The 20,735-nt window shown below is 37.1% G+C and overlaps 1 protein-coding gene across 1 annotated transcript in view; it reads left to right on the top strand.

Annotated features, from left to right (window-relative positions):
- The window catches only part of LOC120523939 (leukotriene B4 receptor 1-like), a 70,262-nt gene that overhangs the window by 34,988 nt on the left and 14,539 nt on the right, over nucleotides 1-20,735 (top strand). Inside the window, exons 2-3 of the mRNA XM_039745672.1 lie at nucleotides 4,766-5,277; nucleotides 9,345-10,039. Of these exons, the coding sequence (XP_039601606.1) occupies nucleotides 4,793-5,277; nucleotides 9,345-10,039 (1,180 nt within the window). The 5' untranslated portion in view covers nucleotides 4,766-4,792. The remainder of the gene's footprint in view (nucleotides 1-4,765; nucleotides 5,278-9,344; nucleotides 10,040-20,735) is intronic.

Raw genomic sequence — 20,735 nt, 5'->3', positions numbered from 1 at the left:
GGTAAAAGTCAAAATTGACAATTTAGTTTGTAAAGCATATTACACTTTGTGAGATCTCTTTAAGTCCAAGAGTTCATATTTCTTTACTCATTATTGGACTGATGCCTTTATCTAAGGTGACTTACATCTGAGATACAACTGGTTACATGTATTTAGTTTTTTTTTTTCCCAATTGGAGCACAGGCAGATGAAGTGACATGCTCATGGTCACACAGGTGTCAGTAGTGGGATTTGATTCTACAACCTCAGGGTTTGCAGCCCAAGGTCTTAACTATTATGCCACACTGCCTGCCTTTTTTTCTAGAGTGAGTATAATCCAATTGGAGCACATCAATATAAATTAGAGCAATTAATCATATTATTCAGAAGCAAGGAATACAGTATTGTAATGATAGTAAAGTGTTTTATTACCACAAACAACTGTCCATACATTTCAGCAGATATTACTGAGCACACCTTTTCAAACTACAAAACAAAAAAAAAAATGTCGACACAAAACCTGAGCCTGTTGTGTGACTTTGCTGAGAGATACTTGTGACATACTGAAGTATTTTTTTCTAAGGAGAAAAAATGAGAGAAGCATTTTATTTCTTTCTGATCTCATTGTTGTCTAAGAGAAACAAAAAAGATATCAAGGCGGTCTCTTGCTTGATTTTTCACTTGTAAGGGTAAAGGTTAGTGTGCACTTATTTGTTAGTTTTGATTTTATGGATATCAACCTTTTGAACTTCCTTCTAGGATGGTTTAGTAAAGGAACGATTGTTTAGTCTTTGCATACTTTTTGACTATGTCTCTTCTCCTGATCCTGCTCATTAAAATACCACCTAGTGTTTGCATTTTTTAGGCACTCCTTTTATACTGTTTTTAGCATCCTTGGTCCTGCCTTCTTGCAGTTTCTCACCTTCTTTTTCCCTCACAGGTTAGACTTTTTACGGTATTTCTAAATGTTTATATATATAAAAGTCAATGTATGTGTGTGTGTATGTATGTATATTCCAGCATCACTTCCAAATGGCTGGAACGATTTTCGTGAAACTTAGTACACATGTTTCTCATTGGTCGACTAAAAATACTTTAGTATTTAATTACCTCTCAGACAGCCTTGGACTCACAATCCCTCCTAACCCATTAACAGCTGTGTTTGGGGTTCTTCCAGAGGGGCTTAAAGTGGAGAAGGACAAACAAATTGTGATTGCATTCACTACACTGTTGCCACGCAGACTTATTCTGATAAACTGGAAGAACCCAAACTCTCCTCTTTTAAGTCAGTGGGAAACCGATGTGTTATATTATTTGAAGTTGGAAAAAATCAAATACTCAGTTAGAGGATCCGTACAGACTTTTTTCAAAACATGGCAGGATCTAATCAGTAATATTTTAAAATAAGTTTATAAAGCACAGAGAATTTATTAATTTAGGTATGTTTACAAGCCTTAAATTTTACGCCGTTTGGCTTGCTCTCTCTCTCAGGGGTAGGGATCGATCTGTTCTTAACTTAATTCTTTTTTTTGTAAAAACTTGATTACTATGTATGGATTGTAATAAAATTAATAAAAATAAAAAAATACTTTAGGGTGAAATCAACCCTAGCTCACCTCCTTCTTGCTGGGTATTTCAACTAGTGCTATATAAATGTGAAATATCCACGACTATTGTGAACTGAAGCTCACCGTACAATATAGACTCAACATAAAATATGCTTGACTCTTGGAATAATGAACTGACTACTATTGGATGATCTAAGGTTAGGGCTTGGAATGTAGGGGTCAGGCACTCCAAAATATAGAAAGAAGGAAGATTTTTAAAGCTTTATACAGAATTAATTGTATTTTAAAGTTGGGTAACCAATATAATAACACTAAAACTGGGGAGATGTGCTCAGATGTTCTTTTTCTGATTAAGATTCTTGCTGCTGCAATCTGAACTAACTGTAACTGATTGATGTTTTTCTCAGGTGGACCTGTTAGGAGTGCTTTACAGTAAAAACAAAAGTGTGAATTAATTTCTCAGCATCTTGCAATATTATAAGAGGTCTAACTTTTGCAATGTTCCTTAAAAGGAAGAATGCAGTCCTAGTAATCTGGTTAATATGGGAATTAAAGTTTAGGTCAGAGCCCATGATTTCAGCAAAATTCCTTACTTCTGCATTTGCTTTTAATGCTAAGGGATCAAAACCTCATTATCTCCATTTTTGGCAACCACTAAGATTTCTGTTTTTTCCTTAATTAGTTTGAGAAAGTTACTAATCATCTCTTTGGAAATACTAGTAAGACATTGGATCAGAAAGGTCAGAGTGTCAGGGTCATGTGCTACAGATAAGTGAAGCTGCATGTCATCCACACAGCTATGGCAGTTCACATTATATTTTGAGATAATCTGGCATAACAGGAGCATATACATAAAAAATTATAATGGGCCTAGAATAAATGATTGTGGTATATGTGACGATGCCGGTCCCCTACAGACTCCCTTTTTTTTTTTTTGAAGCCGCGGACCCGCTATACCACATACCTCCCCCCTTAAGCCCCAGCTGCATGGGAAGGTTCCACACCATGAGCAACCCAGTTCAATTGGCACACCAGATCCGCGGCTCAGTCACACTACCACTGCACTAAAACCACCAATAAATAATAAATGCACTAAAACAATCCCACACTAAACACAACCCAAGCCTCCTCTTGTAAAAACAGGACATTAAAAGAATAAAAACTTTTAAAAGACAATAAAATAAGCAATAAATAAATGCCTCTTTAAAAAGCTCAGTCCTTTAAAAATGTCCTCCTCCAGCTTGGGTCCATGGGTTCTTTAGTTTCCAATTCATCTGCCACGAATCCAGATGGCTCTTTGGTCTCCTGCTCTTCGGTCCCCACTGCCAACTCATCCCACCACTGCCACTAAATTGTGACGATGGTGGTCCCCTACAGACTCCCTTTTTTTTTTCAAGCCATGGACCCGCAATACCACAGTATACTGCATACAATATCATGAATCCCTGAACTACAATCACTGCAACTGACAAAGAATTTTCTACCTGATAAATAAGACTGAAACCAATTTAAGACACTTAGGTCTAGTGGAACAATAACAGATGTGTAGCCTCCGTCCACATTAAGTCATTAACTACGTTCAGCAGTGCATTTCTGTATTATGATTTGTTCTAAAACCTGTGTGAATCTTATCAAGAATACAAAGGTTATTTAAATAGTCATTTAACTGCGGAAAAACTGCTTTTTCTAGAATTTTACTTAAAAATGGATGTTAGAAATAGATCTACAGTTGTGATGTAGAGAGAAGTCAAGATTATTTTTCTTGAGCAAGGGTTTACCTACAGTATGTAATCTTTAGACCAGAGGTCCCCAACTCCAGTCCTAGAGGGTCCCCATGCCCGCAGATTTTCATTCTAACCCTTTTCTTAGTTGATGAACAGTTTTTTGCTAATTAACTCATTTTCTTTTCATTTTCATTGACTTTTTTTTTAAGATTTGTTCCCTAGAATTTCATCATTGTTCCTTTGAATTGCTTCATTTCTTTCCTTAAATGGCACCCAAACAGAAATGAAATGTGAAGTGAGTGAGCCGACAGAAGAACAACTAAGTCAGGGCCTGAAAATCCGACCAATTTCACTCCAATCAGTTGTTTAATTAGGCTGTGATTCTTCTTGTTAATTAAACCCGTTCTTTAATTCTATAGCTTGTTGCTGCTCTCATTGTGCAATAGCAGACATTTCTGAAATTGTTGGTTTTCTGTTTTGTAAGAGCATTGATAAAATGTTTTGTGGACCTGAGAAGATCAGCATTTCTGAGAATGTCACCTTTCTTCATTTTCAGATACTATATGATGGACACAGTTTGTCGGTCATGATTTGACTACTATATAAGGAAAAAGAAACAATGAAGGGGACAAATAAAATTCATTCAAAAGAAGTTAATTAGCATCAAAAGCAGGTCACTAACTAAAAAAAGGGTTAGAATGAAAACCTCCAGGGCCAGAGTTGGGTACCCTTGCTTTAGACAATCTGGAAAGACCCCTGCATGTAATGATGAGTTCACTATGCCATTTACACTATCAATTCACATATCTGAGACTTCTTTAAATAAGCTTGCAGGGACTGGGTCAAGAACACATGTGTAAGGTTTTAGTTGAGGCAAGTGGAAGGTTTTAGTTGAAAGCAAAACTATGAAAGCTTCAGTTTTTATACCTTCTTGCAGTTTTTTATATAAGGAACTGAACTGGAATTGAACTGTTTGTATGAAAGCTTAAATTATATAATAACTGAAAGTTTATATTTCTAAAACTGTCGAGTAATTTATTCAGTTTCCTCCCACATTTTAGAGGCATAATAAAAACTCTTAACTTTCTCAGAATGAGTGGTGGTGGTATGAGTCTGATGTACCACTTACGCTGTGCTTTAAGAATATGCCTGAAGTGATGTTGTAATAGATGAACAAAAGATGGATTGGTATCAATTCCTAGACACACACTGCCAACAGCAAGGTCTTCTGCAATAACCCTAGAATTACTGTTTTTGTATTTTATCTTTGACTGGTACTCTTAAAATGCCCAAGATTAGCCCCAGCAGTGCTGCCTACAGAATCTTCTGGAAGGCTTAATTTCTCAAATACAGAACTCTTCTTTATACCTGAATTCTTGCTGGCCTAGAACTTTTCTCTAGTCCCCTAGGTGGCATTTTCCCCTGGGTAAGCCTTGGACAATTAAATACTTAGAACAAGTTGTGTTAATCAGTGTGTTATCTATTCTTCTACAGATTCTTCAAAGAGTGAATCCAGCTGGAATGAATTTATCGATATCTTCGAATGACACTAAAATACCTGTCCCGGCTGGGTTCAGCACCTCCCACATTGTTGGCATTTTTATCCTCGTCTCTGCCTTTGTGCTGGGCTTTCCTGGCAACTTGTTTGTGGCATGGACTATCATTTTCCGCATCTCTCAACGATCCATCACCTGTCTCCTGGTCCTGAACCTTGCTTTAGCTGATGCCTTTGTACTTCTCACTGCTCCACTTTTCCTACGATATTTAGCAGGTGGCCAAGGCTGGGAATTTGGAAATACTGTATGCAAAATCACACATTATGTGTGTTGTGTCAATATGTATGCCTCTATCTTTCTCATTTGCGTTATGAGCCTAGATCGCTACGTGGCAGTGGTCTGGCCTTTTGCATCACACCATTTTAGGACAAGGAAATCCCTGGTGAAGATACTACTTATATTGTGGGCACTGGCATTTCTTTTTTCCATTCCAATGCCGTTTTACCGCAGGTAAGATATCTCATTGATGAGCTGAAATTAATAGACTATTTTAAGAATCTAAAAAATATTAGTTATTTTTATTTTATGTGGTATCAAAAAGTAAAGGTATTCTTGTCTTCATATGCTATAGACATAATAAACATGAGGCTGTCAATCTGAAAAATTGGATTGGCAGCATAAGACAAAATGAGAACTCTTATAATTTATTCTAAGTCCTGGGCCAATGGTTAGACTGCTGCCTAACAGCTTCAGAGTCCTGGATTTGAAGACAAGTCTAATAATATTCTATGTGCAGTTCAAATATTGTCCTTAAATGTTTTTTTTTAAGCCAATGCCACATTACACAACTTCTAGTTATGGGGTATTTCATATATGTCAACCACTGGACCATGTCAATTTATGCAACTGAAAATCTCTGGGTATGTCAGATTTACTGATTGCATGGCGACCCTTTGGCACAGTTGTGCATGTCCCTTTGAGCCTATGCTATAGAAAGAGTTAACAGCTGCAGCAAGCTCAGCCGCAGCCTCAGCCCTTATTTTTCTTTTTTTCCATTCTACCATGGTATCCTAAAACACAAAGAATCAGACAGATAAGCTTCTCTTCTATTTCTGAGGTCCCTCATTACTTCATTAAATGAATTGTACTTCTGGGTGAGCATTCATTAGTTGTTACCTCTCATGCATGCAGATGCCACTCCTTTGACTAATGAAGAAATCAGACCCCTCTGATTTTGTCAGCATGAGTCATGGACTTAGTTGGACTGAGTTGCTAGGACATGTCACATTACTACACAGGAGCGTGCTGCCAACCACCTCCGACTACGAAGATTATGTAAATGAAGGCTTCAAATGAAACTCACCATAAAAGTTGCGCAATGTGACTTAGCCTTTACTCATCATGGATTTTCTACTGCTGGTCCCCTTATATAATGCTGACAAGACAGGCTCTAGCTCTTAGTAAGGTTTAATTAGGGTTAATTGAATAAACAGCTTTGGGAAAGTAATAGATTGCAGTGTCCATGAGGTGCTAAGTTCTCACTGTATAAAAGAAGTGATTTGTTGATTTTATTTCAGGGAGTCCAGGAATGCACTCAGTCTTGACTCATCTTCCACACTCACAAAAAACACGTCAATGGCAGTTCAATCAAAATGAAAACGAATATATTGAGTACAAAATGAAGCAAAGCCATTTAAAGAAATATTGCACATGCAGAAACTCTTTGGTAACAATAACTGTTTAACTAAACACAAATATAAATGAAGCCCAAAGAAATGCTAAGCAATAAACAATAAACAAAACTCACTCCAAACATATTCTAGCTTCATAGATGCAGATGATGGTGATGAATGGAATAAAATATCTGAACAGTCTCCTGAAAGAAATGCCATGTTTTGTCCTACCATGATCCAGTTGTAAGAAAAGATGTGTTGAAGCGTGAAGTGCTCTTCAGACAAAGACGTTTTCCCAGCACAGGCAAACCACACAAACAATTCGGTACAGGACAAGAACATAAATCCAGAGAAAACTGTAATCTAATAGGTGAAAAAGTGGTGAAACAAAAAGGCATAAGATGATTGCAGTCTTGCTGGCTTCTTACAGGTCACTTTTAAAAGCAGCACCTCATCTGTTGCATCTCAGCAACCCCCACTCCAAAAAAAAAAAAACGAAGTTGCCCAATGGCGCAGTACTCCCGGTGTTGATGGGATTTGCAGTCCAAATTAAGAAGCGCTGATAACTGAATGGACATTCAGTGGTAAAAACAACTGGGCCTTTTTCTTAAGTTGACTAAACCTTGAAGCTATAACAGACTTTTGATTTCATTATCTGTGAAGTCCAAAGAAAATGTCATTATCTGAATTATCTGAATTCATTAAACAGAGGAAACTAAACCTATTCCTAAACCTGGATCATACATTTATCAGCACTTGATGATTATCTAATCTCTCCCCTCATCTTTTTTAATGGCTGCTTTTCTTCCTAGGTCTAGTCTTTCATTCCTATGTTTTTCTGTCCTTCGTCTACAACTATTAACCAATTAGATCAGGGGTGCCCAATGCATCGATCACAAAGGTAGTGCAGGTAGATCGTTGAATTAAAAAAAAATAATTTTTTTAAACGTTAGTCTATCACATATCCTCCCTATGGCATTTGCCACTTAATTGACATGCAGGGTGGCCAATCTGAGATCTATTTTCTTGTAATACACTGGTCATCCCGCACGCACAATCAAACACGCGAGCTACTGTGATCTAGCTAACCTTCCAATTTATATCGACTAAAGAAGGGATTTAAAAAAAAAATGTTCGGGAAGGATATGGGCTTTATGTGGAATTAAAAGAGGATTTTTTTTCTCTCACAATGTCACAATCGAAGTGCGTTTGTCTGATCTGTCAATCTATCATTGCTATTCCAAAGAAGGAAAATGTGGAAAGGCACTTTCAAACTGTTCATAAAAACTACGAAACTGACTTCCTTCCATAAAGCGATTTAAAATTGCAGTTAATTGGACAGCCGTCAATTTTCACTCGGCTGAATTCAAAAGCTCCTTGACTGCATTATTCGGCCCTACTTATTTATGCGAGTCAGCCTTTTCCCACATGAAGATTATTAAATCCAAATACTGTAGTGACCATAAATGTATTGAGTTGTTATTGTGCCATAAAGGTTATTCAGTTATGGGAGGTACAACAACATATATTTTATGTATAAAGTATACTCAGTATATACTGTATATATATATATATATATATATATATATATATATATATATATATATATATATATACACACATCATTTCGACCTGGTCATTTTAAAAGTAGCTCGCAAGCCGAAAAAGTGTGGGCATCCTTGAACTAGATGAATCTGCTGGGATCTCATGACCCAAATTGGAACTCCTCTCTTTATTCTTTTCAACCTACTTTAATTTGCTTGGCTCCTTCATCATATCCAATATTACTCCTAAAGCCTAATCCAATTTCATCTACCATATATACTTGCGAAAAAGTTCTTCCACGGATAAGCCAGGATTTGATTTTACCATATAATTACCGGTATTTTATAATGTCAGTCATATAAGTTGAATACAGAAAACTCACGCTATTGGTCCAAGACATTATGATATGCTAACACCCACCTGAGAGAGTAATCACAGAGCACACTGCTTTTTTTTTTATGTATTGAGCCTACGTAACCACGCAATAATACCCAAACTATTCCACAGGCGACTTTGGTATCTCACACCCTCATACAGTACACCTTTATCGTAATAGTATCCCTTATATACGATGGAGCATTTGATCAGAAGAAAATATGAAGCTGGTTTTAAATTAAACGTCGTTGAAGTAGTGAAAGAAATTTGTAACTGTGCTCCTGCCCTTCAGTTGTTGGCAGCAGTTCAATAAGTGTTCAGAAGTCGCTCTGCAAAGTGTTTGGTATACAATAAGACATATATAATATTTGTTTTGTTTGTTGTAACTTGATAGATCTATTGTAGAATGGAAAATGAACTCTCTGTCCTATTATGTATGATTAGACACTATCCTAAGCTTATATAGAGTGTGAAAGGAAGTTTTGGGGTCTCTATGGAGATCTGTGTTTAATAGTGACAATGCTGTGTAAAAATTAACACAAAACATAGTAAACAGTCATTCTGGGATTATTTATGCAATTTCCCTTTTAGAGCTCCACTGGGCTGTCTGGCTATGGTAGATACAGTCCGATAAATGAATACTAACTTACAGTTATGTCATTTTATGTATATAATGGCAGTCAGAGGGGGATGGACTTCTAGGACAGACTGGAAGTGATGTCACTGCTATTCGGACTGCTGCTCCTCCTCCCTCCTAGGACTGGAAGAGGAAGAGATAGTAACTGCATGTCACCCAAAGCAGTCCCCCAGTTTACCTTATTAGTAGATTCCAACACACTCCTGTGTGACAAGACATACATAAGTTAAATATATATAAAAAATGCATAATTAAAAATTTACAGTAAATTCCACATTTTTAATAGTGTATGCGTAATACTTTAGATGTTAATGTGTTTATTGTTTCTTTTTTCTCTCTTTCTTTAGTGAATTGACATTGCCAACCATTAAAGTGAAACTGTGCCATTTCAGCCACAATAATGAGAGGCATGAAGTGTTTCAGTATTTGATGGAATCCCTCACTGGTTTTATAATTCCTTTCAGTGTAATTATTTTCTGCTACATCAATGTGTTCATTAGACTGCGGAGAGCCATGTTTCAGAACAAAAACCAAAGCAGTCGCATCATTCTGCTCATCATAGCAGCCTTTGTGGTGTTTTGGATGCCCTACCACATTGTCAATATAATCCAGGTTGCTGGAAGGCTGAACCAAGGTCAAATGAAGGAACAACTTCTTCAGGCAGCACGCACTGCTCGGCCGAATGTGACGGCATTTGCCTTCTTTAGCAGCAGTGTCAATCCAATGCTTTATGTGTTCGCTGGAAGCTCCTATATCCGGAGTGCAGGTCTCAACTTCATGACCAAATTATTTGAAGGCACATACTCAGAAGGTACTGGATCCAAGCGTTTCTCCAGGTCTACCCGGTCTACCCGCAGTGGCTCAACTGATGTTTCTTTCAGCAGAAAGCTTTCTGTGTTCCCAGTCAAGTTTGGAAAGCCAGATGAATATCAAGATAACATCAGTACAAAAGATGATGGTGTGCCAAATGTGAAGGCCGTTGAACTGAAGACGCTCTGCACCTACGACAGTAAAGATATTGAAGGGAGTACTCGTTTTGATGGTTTGTATTTGTACATATTATCATTTTTTTGTTGCCTTGCAATTTTTAATTTTTTTAGACTTATCAACCCTTGTCTAGGGTATTGGAGACTGATCTTTTAGATTTCACTTTTGTTGTATTTCTTCATTTTGAGATTAGTGACACAGTACAATTAATCTTGTGTTATATATCATTCTTTTGTTTCTATAAATCTCACAAAACCTTTGGAGTACATTTTTTCTTTTGGATTAACCACTTTCTGGCTAGCTTTTTCTGAGCTTTTCATTTTTGTTTCTTGTATTTGGTTTAACAAAAACAATTTTCAGTCCTTCCTGTTTTAACCACTGTCTGTCCTCTAGCTAAATTTTCATCTCTTGGTCTTATTTACTCTGTTGCCTTAATTTAGCAAGAAAGCGATTACACGTTTCTCTATTATAAAAGAGACGAGACTATTGCCAAGAGATTTTTTCAAGTCTCGCAAGATGAGACTATTCCTGTCCTCCTTTCAACCATTTCAGGTTAACAGACCATGTCCACAGTTCTCTCACCTCTCACTCGTGTGAATGCTTTTACCAAACACAGTTCCTGGTCATCTCAGCGCTTATAAATTTTTACGATCAAATTGGCAAAATGATTATGTGTATCAATAAACTATGCTGAAACAGTTGGGGTGATGTTGCGAAGATGAAAACATTCTTACAATATCCTGTAGAATATCTGCAACCATTAACACCGTCCGGTCTTCCACTGCCCGAATTACTGTTGAAAGAAAGATGTAATGTTATTGCATAATTTATGTATGAGTGATGGGCTATACAATAGGATAAGATTAGTTGTATTCAAAATTAGTCAAACAGTTCTGACATGTAGAATTTTAACAGGCAACAAGAAAGGTAATATAGTACATCTTCTGCGGATAACATTAGATACCAAAGGAGATCTTGATATGTCATTCATATTAAAATGTTTACAGTTTCCCATTAGAATAGCTTTTGCTATGACAATTAACAAATCACAGGGACAAACAATCGAAAAATTTATTAGAGAGAAAAAAACAATATTCACTCACGGGCAAGTTATACGTTGCGTTGTCATTCCAAACACAGAATCAAACTTCAATGAGATATTGACGAAAAGTTAATTCCAAATATTGTTTTTACTGAAGTTTTACAGTAAAAGTGTAAGTTTAAAAAGTATTTGCGTGTTAATTTCAAAGCCAAACAGAATGAAAATGTATAACGCAATGAATACCTCTCATGCAACATGAAACATAATTTTCTTTCAATTTACTACATTTTATTATTTTTTACTATGGTTAATTACTTTCTGTAATGTACAATAGTTAGGTCTATTATGCATATGTAACAATTCCCATGAAAATAACAATCTGTTTAAATTGTACATCCGCTTCCCCATAAGAGAGTGGCAGAGCCGCAAAGTGTCTGGAACATAATTCCCGCCCAGCGGTTGTCATGCGAAGCGAACAGGGGACAGAGACCCCTAGTACACATTAATGTTTAGGTAATTATTATTATCCATCACCAAGTAACAGGTAAATAATGTATTTTTCTTAATTCAGCCATTTTTTCAAAAAATGCATAACAGTGATTAATTGACATTAACCAGACAAATGGAAAAAGCACACTTAGAAAGTATTTCAAAATACTCTTTTATTACAGAAAATAATTATAGGAAGGGGTAAATTCAAAGTACAAAATAATACAACTAAACAACCCTGCTGCCTCTCCTTAAACATTTTCACCATCTGTCTACTGTTGTGAGAAAGAATCTTCAGGAATTATTGTAAGAGAAAGAAAAAGAACTAGGCAATAATAATGTGAGATGAGAATCATAGTCAGGCTAAGCAAATCAAAATCATAGAATCGAAAAACATAGTCGAGTAAACAAAATAGAAAGACAAACCATAAATCAAAATTAAAGTCTAAAAGGAGATGTTATGTCTGCAAGCTGACTGGGAACAAGCCAAGAGAATAAACAAAACAAAAAAAGGTGAATACCATGAGCTCAAAAAAACATGACTTTCAAAGCCAAAACGAGAGATGAAATTCTTAATTAAAAAACAAGAGTTGAGAAGTTGTTAACCAAAATTTTATTTAGCAAAAAGAGTTAGAGTTATTAGAATAAGGTTTTGACTTTTCAAATCATATGAGGAAGTGGATTCCAGCAGGACCTTTTAACCCATTGTGTTGTGTCATGTGCCTTTGCCCTAACGACACCCTCTCCAAAATGGCAGGAGGCCTAAAAACCAAAATGGCAGACAAAAATAATTTAACCAGCAAAATGGAGAATTTCCGCAAATGGATGTCAGATCCAAATCTACGAAAGTAATTAAAAAATTAATGAGTACCTGTTTACCAGAACTGATGCAGAAAAATATACAAAACTCAGATAAAAATGAAACCTACTTGGCCTACTTGAAAATGAAAGTAACTACCACAAAATATTTTTGAGTTTTATCCAACCGAAGGGTAACATTACATGGTGCTGTTGCTATATTTATAGTGGAAGTTCCTCTGACAGATTGTGATCATGCAATGCAACTTACATTGCATTCACAAACAGTACAACAGTGAATTAAACAATAAAATATATCTGAAAAACCAGTAAAGACGTGTAATACTACATCTACAAGGTGGGTTGGCTTGTCCAGTAGCCACCAAATTAAAACAATACACTGCCAAGAATTATCTCCTGTTTCTTGATCATTGGCCTTATACTAGTTAAGCCATTGCCCTGATTCACTTCTTAACTATGAGCTCAATTCTCCTCTAGGATTGAGGAGGCTTTAAGCTTTAACTCATAGTCACAGTTTAATGCCTCAGGGTCATTTGGGCATTCTGGCCACCCTTGGAACCAGTGAATCCTTGAGCCATCCACTTACAAATATTGCTATGTATGTTCATGTTATGCTGGATGTTTGTGGGCTGTTGAGGAATGATGATTGGTGCTGTTCTTATGTTAGACATTTGCATTGATGTTTTATTTATATCAGCTTCACTAAATGTTGTTATGGCAATAAACAAGAAATGGACCGCTGTACTTGTTGTATAAGCCAAGCTCCTGGGTAAGGCTGTTTTTCTTTATACACCAAGAAATAACTCCAGGGGCCTCATGCATAACGCCATAAGTAGAATTCACACTAAAGCATACGACAAAAAGCTGAAATGTGCGTACACACAAAAAAATCCAGAATCATAACTCCACGTTCTTCCGCTAGAAAAAATCTCGAAATGTCAACTTTAATCTCGAAATTTCCACTTTAATCACATAGTTTATTTTGTCATTAAAGTTTAACATCATAATCTTCATCTTTAAATTTTTTAATTTACTAGTTTCTCAAATGCTATTGTAACTAAAGTAGCACGTTAAATGCTTTGTTTTGTATATGTTCTTCCATGTGGTCTATGTGTGTGAATCACTACATGCTTCTTAAATGGGCTTTCTCTTCCTCCGACAGGACACAGAATCCATTACATTCATGATATTACAGCTCTCTGAATAATTAAAATACTGAGGTGTATACTTGATATTTTCCTGATGATAGGAGTTAAAGCATGTTATAAAAGAGGGGAACACGGTGGCGCAGTGATAGTGATGAGCTTGCGCCCTGTCCAGAGATTGTTCCTGCTTCCCGCAAGATGCTTGCTGCGCCATGCACGACCTTCGATGAAATAGTTTATTGCAGCAGTACTGTCTCTTTCAAACGTACTAACCCCTAATTCCTGTCCTTCCTTTTCTTTCTCCAAATACCCAATCACCACACAATCGGCTCTATAATAGACGTTAAGCCATCTGTAAGCTTAGAATGCTGATTCTTCAAAACTTTTAAGGAACATTGAAATATCTTTGTAGTACATGTTTAATTATTCTATCCCTTTATCCATTCAGTGTTACGCCAGTCAAAGCAAGCATACAGCGTGAGGTAGGAACAATCTTTGAATGAGGCACCAGATCATCGCTAGCGCTGCACAACTGTGTCCTCACATGTTTAATTATTAATAATATAGATTATTTAAATGATGTTAACATCTTATCTGTATAATGTAATAAACATATTTTGCTGCATTTCATCTTAAAAATGAAATTACCATCATATGTATATACGCTGTTTATAAAGTGTCTCAGGTTGTGCAATATTATAACTGTATCGCAAGTTTACAGTGAGGTAATTGTACTAATAAGTACAAACAGTTCTACAAGGAGCACTTGATGGACTGATTGAGTGTGTTTATAGTTCTTGGGATGAAACTGTTTCTGAACCGCGAGGTCCCTACAGGAAAGGCTCTGAAGCATTTGTCACATGAGAGCAGTTCAAATAGGCAGCATGGCTGAGGCAGTGTGTGCTTGATGATGCATACCGATAATTCTCTTTTTGATCAGCTGTTGTAGAGCTGTGATTCCACACTCAGATACAGTGGGATACAGTAATCCCTCCTCGATCGCAGGGGTTGCGTTCCAGAACCCCCCGCGATAGACGAAAATCCGCGAAGTAGAAACCATATGTTTGTGTAGTTATTTTTATATATTTTAAGCCCTTATAAACTCTCCCACACTGTTAACATTATTAGACCCCTTTAGACATGAAATAACACCCTTTAGTCAAAAGTTTAAACTGTCCTCCATGACAAGACAGAGATGACAGTTCTTTATCACAATTAAAAGAATGCAAATAGATCTTCTCATCAGGAGCAGAGAATTTCAGAGGGAGAGAGAGAGAGAGCTCGCAAAGAAAAGCAAACAATCAAAAAATCAATACTTGTGCTTTTAAGTTCGCCTCGGCATTTTTTAGAGGAGCGTCAGTATCTTCTAAGCAAACAGCCCCTCTGCTCACATCTCCTCCGTCAGGCGCAGAGAACGTCAGAGAGAGAGAGAGAGCGAGATTAAAGCAAACAATCAAAAAATCAATAAGTGTGCTTTTAGAAGCACCGCGATAAAGCGGCTGGCATTTCTTAGAGGTGCGTTCGTATCCACTAGGCAAAAAGCTTCTGTGCAAACAGCACCTCTGCTCACAGCCCCTCCGTCAGGTGCAGAGAATGTCAGAGAGGGTGAGATAGAGGCAGAGACAAGCAAACAATCAAGCTCCGCGCGGGATGCATATCTTATAGCATTGAGGAGTTTTAGTTAATATGTAATACATGCTCTGATTGGGTAGCTTCTAAGCCATCCGCCAATAGCGTCCCTTGTATGAAATCAACAGGGCAAACAAACTGAGGAAGCGTGTAGCATAAATTAAAAGACCCACTGTCTGCAGAAATCCGCGAACCAGCGAAAAATCTGTGATATATATTTAGATGTGCTTACATTTAAAATCCGCGATAGAGTCAAACCGCGAAAGTCGAAGCGCGATATAGCGAGGGATTACTGTATATACTCTGAACGGTGCATTGAGAGAAACAACGCTAAAGCAGCTGTAATATTTGGAATAGTATGGCCATTCCGTAGACCATTATATTGTTACAAGTTTCAGATGCCATAAACTAATAAACAATATGGGGTTAATTTCAGTGTATTTGATAAAGACATGTCAAGGATGTGCATCTAAAAAAGAAAAGGAAACCACACTGGAACAAAAGCACCGCTTTGACACTGGGTGCCAACAATTTGCAAAACCGAGTATAGAACTTGTGTACGCCAAGCATTTAACTGGCGTGTAAATGTGTGGCTTTATGCCAAGTTTAGGTTTTGTGCATCGCATTGTGACCGTGGAAATGGGCTTACACAACATTTTTGCGCGTACACACAGTTTATACATGAGTGTATGCCATCAATGTGATAGATGAGGTCACCTGATGGCTAGGCAGCATTGCACAAACACAACAAAGCATAACATTATTAAAAATGAATGTGATTAAAATGACAAGGGGATATAAAAATAAAACCATAAATAAAAATAAAATCATAATAAAAGAGGTTAAACAAAATTTATATTCAAATGAATAAATAACCCAAAAGTAAATATAAAAGAAGTTTTGATCACAAAACTGGCTGCCTTTCAGCTCACAATGTGTCAACAACCAGCAGAGCTCACACTTAAACGGTCAAATTGGTGTTATTCTCGAGTCAGGACAGTGTACTGATAAAGAAGTGTTTTGCCCTGTGTGGCTTTAGCCCCTCTCCAACAACTGCAACTCTCATAAGATGTCAGTTCCTCTCATTCAATTTAAAAAGGAGCACTAATTATCTGTGTCTTTTTCTTCTAGTTTGGTTTTTTTTTTCTCTCTTTTTGAGTATTTTATTTTTAATATTTTATTGTTTGCTGCTCTTTAGGAGCTATTCCAGTGGCTCACTTGTGGTTTCCGTCTTATCTCCATCTTATACAGTAATAGTGATTAGGGACTCTTTAGGTCTCTTTAGTTGTTCAACAAGAGAACCTGATAGCCCAGTTTTCAAGTGAACGTATTGATTTATTTATTTACTTTATCCCATGTGAGCTCTGAAATAGAGGGCTGTGTTTTCTCTTTTCCTGGGTTTCTATATTTTTCATCAAAACAAAACCAAACTCAATCCCACCTGCTTCCACCCACAGCACTTTGTGAACCATGACGTTAGGACAGAACGCAGCCTCTGGTTTTCAGTCTAGGGATGCATGAATTCAATCAGACTTTTGTCACAGATGCCTTGACAAGTAAAATACACACATTTTTGTGGTTGATTAATTTTTAGCTCTATTGTTTTTTTGTTTTTTTTTTTGCTGTTTTTGTGAAAATCAGTTCAGTTTGCACTTGGACAAAAATACATGAATGATATGTAATAATCTATATAATAAAAGCCCAACGCGGTGTCCGTGTCTGGGTCCGCGTTCCTTTTGGCTGTATAGCCGCCCCGTAGAAAAGCTCCAGTCCGTCCCCTCTCAGAATTCCTGCTTGCCCCCCTCCGTTCTGTCCCCTTTGCTTTTATTTTTCCTGTTCCCGAAAATCTTTTCAAAACAGAAGTAAAGAAATAGAGTGTCACATTAACGTCTTCTCCCCTCTGCCTATTAAATAATCAATGAAATGAAATAAAAAAATCACAAAAGAAACAGAAACCACACCCTACCCTTACAGCATCCACCGCGCTTCTGGCGTTACAGCCAAACACGTGGTGTATGCAGGTTATGAGGTGTGACGCTAATTAACGCCCGTACTACAACAATTATATAGTTGATATACTATTAACTATTTACAGGGATAAACTCTTTTGGGGAAGTTCATAACAAAAAAAACAAAAAAATTATAAATAACATGTGCACTTGAGTATTTCGAGCCCCGCGTCTGAGTCGGATGGTTCCCCTGGTCACCAATTCGTGTGTTTCACTATGCCTTTCCGTCTTCAGCTACCCATGTGCACTTGTACGGAGGAGACCTTACGGAACAATGCCGAAACGAAACGTGACTAAACCTGCTGCTGCGAGAGAGGACACATTACAGCGTGATCACAAAGCAAAGAGGCAAAGGCGTGACAGTCGCTCGCAAGAAACGGACACTCAGCATTCACACAGATTAGCTCAACGGCGCATCTCTGCCACACAACAAAAGGCAACTGAAACCCCTACAGAGAGAGAAGACAGATGAAGGTGATGGACGTGATGACACAGTGCTGCATGTCACTGACGAAGTTAATGAAGACCACTCAAATGACCTACATCGCTTTGCTCTTCAGAATGAACTACTACTACATGCCCCCTCAACAAGCACAGGACATCCTCAACGGTATCATCCTCCTCTTCCTTACAACCTTTTACACAATGTATACGATTCTCATTAGTCTGCGACCCACACTTCGTGAATCATAGGTTTTGTTTTGAAATTTTGTTTCCCATGCAAAAATCAAATGTGGTGCTATGAAGGACCCAGTTCACAACTGGTAGCTGCATTTAAACAGGGAGTCCTTCAACTGTGGTCATCCAACGCAGCGTAGCGCGCGTGCCAAGTTGCTAGTAAATAATAATTCTTTACATTTATATAGCACTTTTCTAACTACTCAAAGCAGTTTTACATAGTGAAACTCGAAGTGCCTGACATATGGCTATTGAATGATATAGAAGAAGACCATAGATAGAACAGTCTGAAGCCCAAAATTCTGGGTTGTACCTGCTTGCTCAGAGCAAGTGAAACATTCAAACAGAATTCCAGACTAGCAGACAAAATAACCAAACCTTAACATCACTTACCTACGCAATGCTGTGCTGCTGTTATCTACTGTAATATAGAAAGGGGTATTCTGCATGTTTGCAGTGGGGGTGTTGGGTGAGGTTTGATTGTGAATAGAAGTCCAGCGCAGCACAAAGGTAAATCAAAGGGTTGTTGTTTAGCTCCTGCTTTGTTGGCTTTTCTTCATAATTTAAGAACTATGCGCTTCCCACCCTGAACTAAAAGGAGAAGTCAGACATGACAGTGTTCATGGTTACTTCCCAGCAAGGAGTTGCCACAATTCTGGAATTCAATTGGCCCCAAAAAGAAGAAATTCTCAAACTACGAGAGCAGAGACATTGATCAAGAGTCAGTGTGGGGTGATAGAAGGGGCTGTTAAAAATAACAAAACAGTAGCATGTAATTTTTTTCAGTTATTATTGTCTAGTTGTCTACAGACAGCAGTTTACAACTGGGCATCCATATTTAATATCAATACTGACACTTGCCGATGACTTTCTGAGGTAAATTAATGCTCCTGGTGCAGAATTGTGGTGCGGTGAGGTGCAGAGCCGGTCTCCTTTTAAAATGGCTGAATCTCAGAACAATGGTTTGCTTTTTGCTTTTTTTCTTCTTAAATGACATGAATAAGCTGTGTTGTAATATGCATGTAATCTCAAGGTGTGGGTCACTACATAATAACATTTTTAGCTTAAAAAGTAAATAAGTGTTAAGGCTTTTCTTTATAATAGGACACTGGTACACTTCAACTGTGCTATAAAGTGTAAGACTGTGCTAGTTATTTTTTTTTATTTATAAAATATGCTTCACTTTTGAATGCAATTTCATTTGTAAAACCTATACCATATATAAAATCTCAAATTCAAACTGAAAAGCACTTGCTAAACAAGATACAATTATTCTTTATTATTTAAGCATATAAAAAGTCCTAGAAAATTGTGTGCTTCAGATATCATCTTAGCAATGACATCCTTCATTCTTTCAGCCATCAAAAAAGCCACATAGTATTTTGGTCAGGTGGCAGTGATGCTGAGTGCCACCACAGGATACCAAAAAGATAAATCAAAGGAAGTGGTTATGTTGGTAACTGAAGACACATATTAATAATAAGGACTATCCTATAATATTACTCTATGAAACAGCTATACCTACAAAAATCAAAATATATAGTGATGCAGCATTAAATATGATTATTTACAAGAAAACTAAAATTTAATTATGAAAAGGCAAAACTGTAAAAAGTGTGCCTTTGGCATGTTTTTAAAATATTCAACAGTATTAGTTTGACATATCTTTATTTGTAAAATGTATTGAGACATATAGCAATAAACATGCTTGTTCAGAAATGTATACACAGTAAAGAGCATTTTAAATTCAGTTCTAAAACATACAGGCCACAAATGTAAAGATGCAAATTACAGTTAAATGTGTTCAAATTCTTCTTTTTCCTTAAGATTCTCGTTAATGCATTTTGAACAAGCTGTCGCTGATTTAAAACTTCTTGGTAGCCCTCATAAGAGTGCATTAAAATAATCTATTTGACTTAAAACAAAAGCTTTATGAAGTGTCTTTGTTATGTAGCTTATCCAAGTGCAGGCGAGGATGTGAGGGTGTCCGTTTGGAAAGGCAGCACACAGTCAAGCAATTGCCCAGTGTGAAACAGCAGGGATGGGGATGAGCACCTCCAGGTCTGAGGTCTTGGTTCTCTCTCAGAAAAGAGTTTTACAATCCCCAGGGGCCTTATGGATAACGCCGTGCGTAGAATTCGCACTATAACATGACGTAAGCACAAAAGCTGAAATGTGCTTATGCACAGAAAAATCCAGATGCAGGAATCTGTGCGTCTAACTTCCACGTTCTTCCTCTCCATAAATCCCGGTCAGCGAGAAAAGTAACGCACGTGCACGTTCCTGCTGTCCCGCCCCAATTCCACCCAGAATTACGCCTCTTTGAATATGCAAATCAATATAAATAGCCCTTATGCTCAGCGTTCTGTAAAAAGAGAATGGGAAAAGCACGGGGGAAAATATAAGAATTTCAGTGAATACCAAGTGGAGGCAAAGGAAAAACATACTATCTGTTGATTTAAACAGTGGTATATTCAACAAAAAGAAGTTGATCGAGTGACATAGCATGTCGGAGAAACTCGAAAGCTCAAGTTCACAAAGTCGCACAGCGCCGGAAATAAAAACGAATTCACATATCAAAGTCGCTGTGAAAAGGTGAGTTGTAGCCCACCATCTGAGCTTATTAGGGTACAGACAAAAAAAATAGGCACACAGTAGGAAAAAAGCACGAAATGTCAACTTTAATCTCGAAGTTTCCACTTTAATTACGTAGTTTATTTTGTCATTAAAGTAGAACATCATAAACTTCATCTTAAAATCATTTAATTTACTAGTTTCTCAAATCCTATCGTACATAAAGTAGCACATTAAATGCTTTGTTTTATATTTGATCTTCAATGTGCTCTATGTGTGTGAATCACTACGTGCTTCCGTTCTTTCTCTTTCTCCGACAGGACACAGAATCCATTACATTCGTGATATTACAGTTCTCTGAATAAT

This window comes from Polypterus senegalus, chromosome 1 (assembly GCF_016835505.1).
Source record: "Polypterus senegalus isolate Bchr_013 chromosome 1, ASM1683550v1, whole genome shotgun sequence".
NCBI lineage: Eukaryota > Metazoa > Chordata > Cladistia > Polypteriformes > Polypteridae > Polypterus > Polypterus senegalus.
This window is presented reverse-complemented; position numbering and strand designations above follow the sequence as displayed.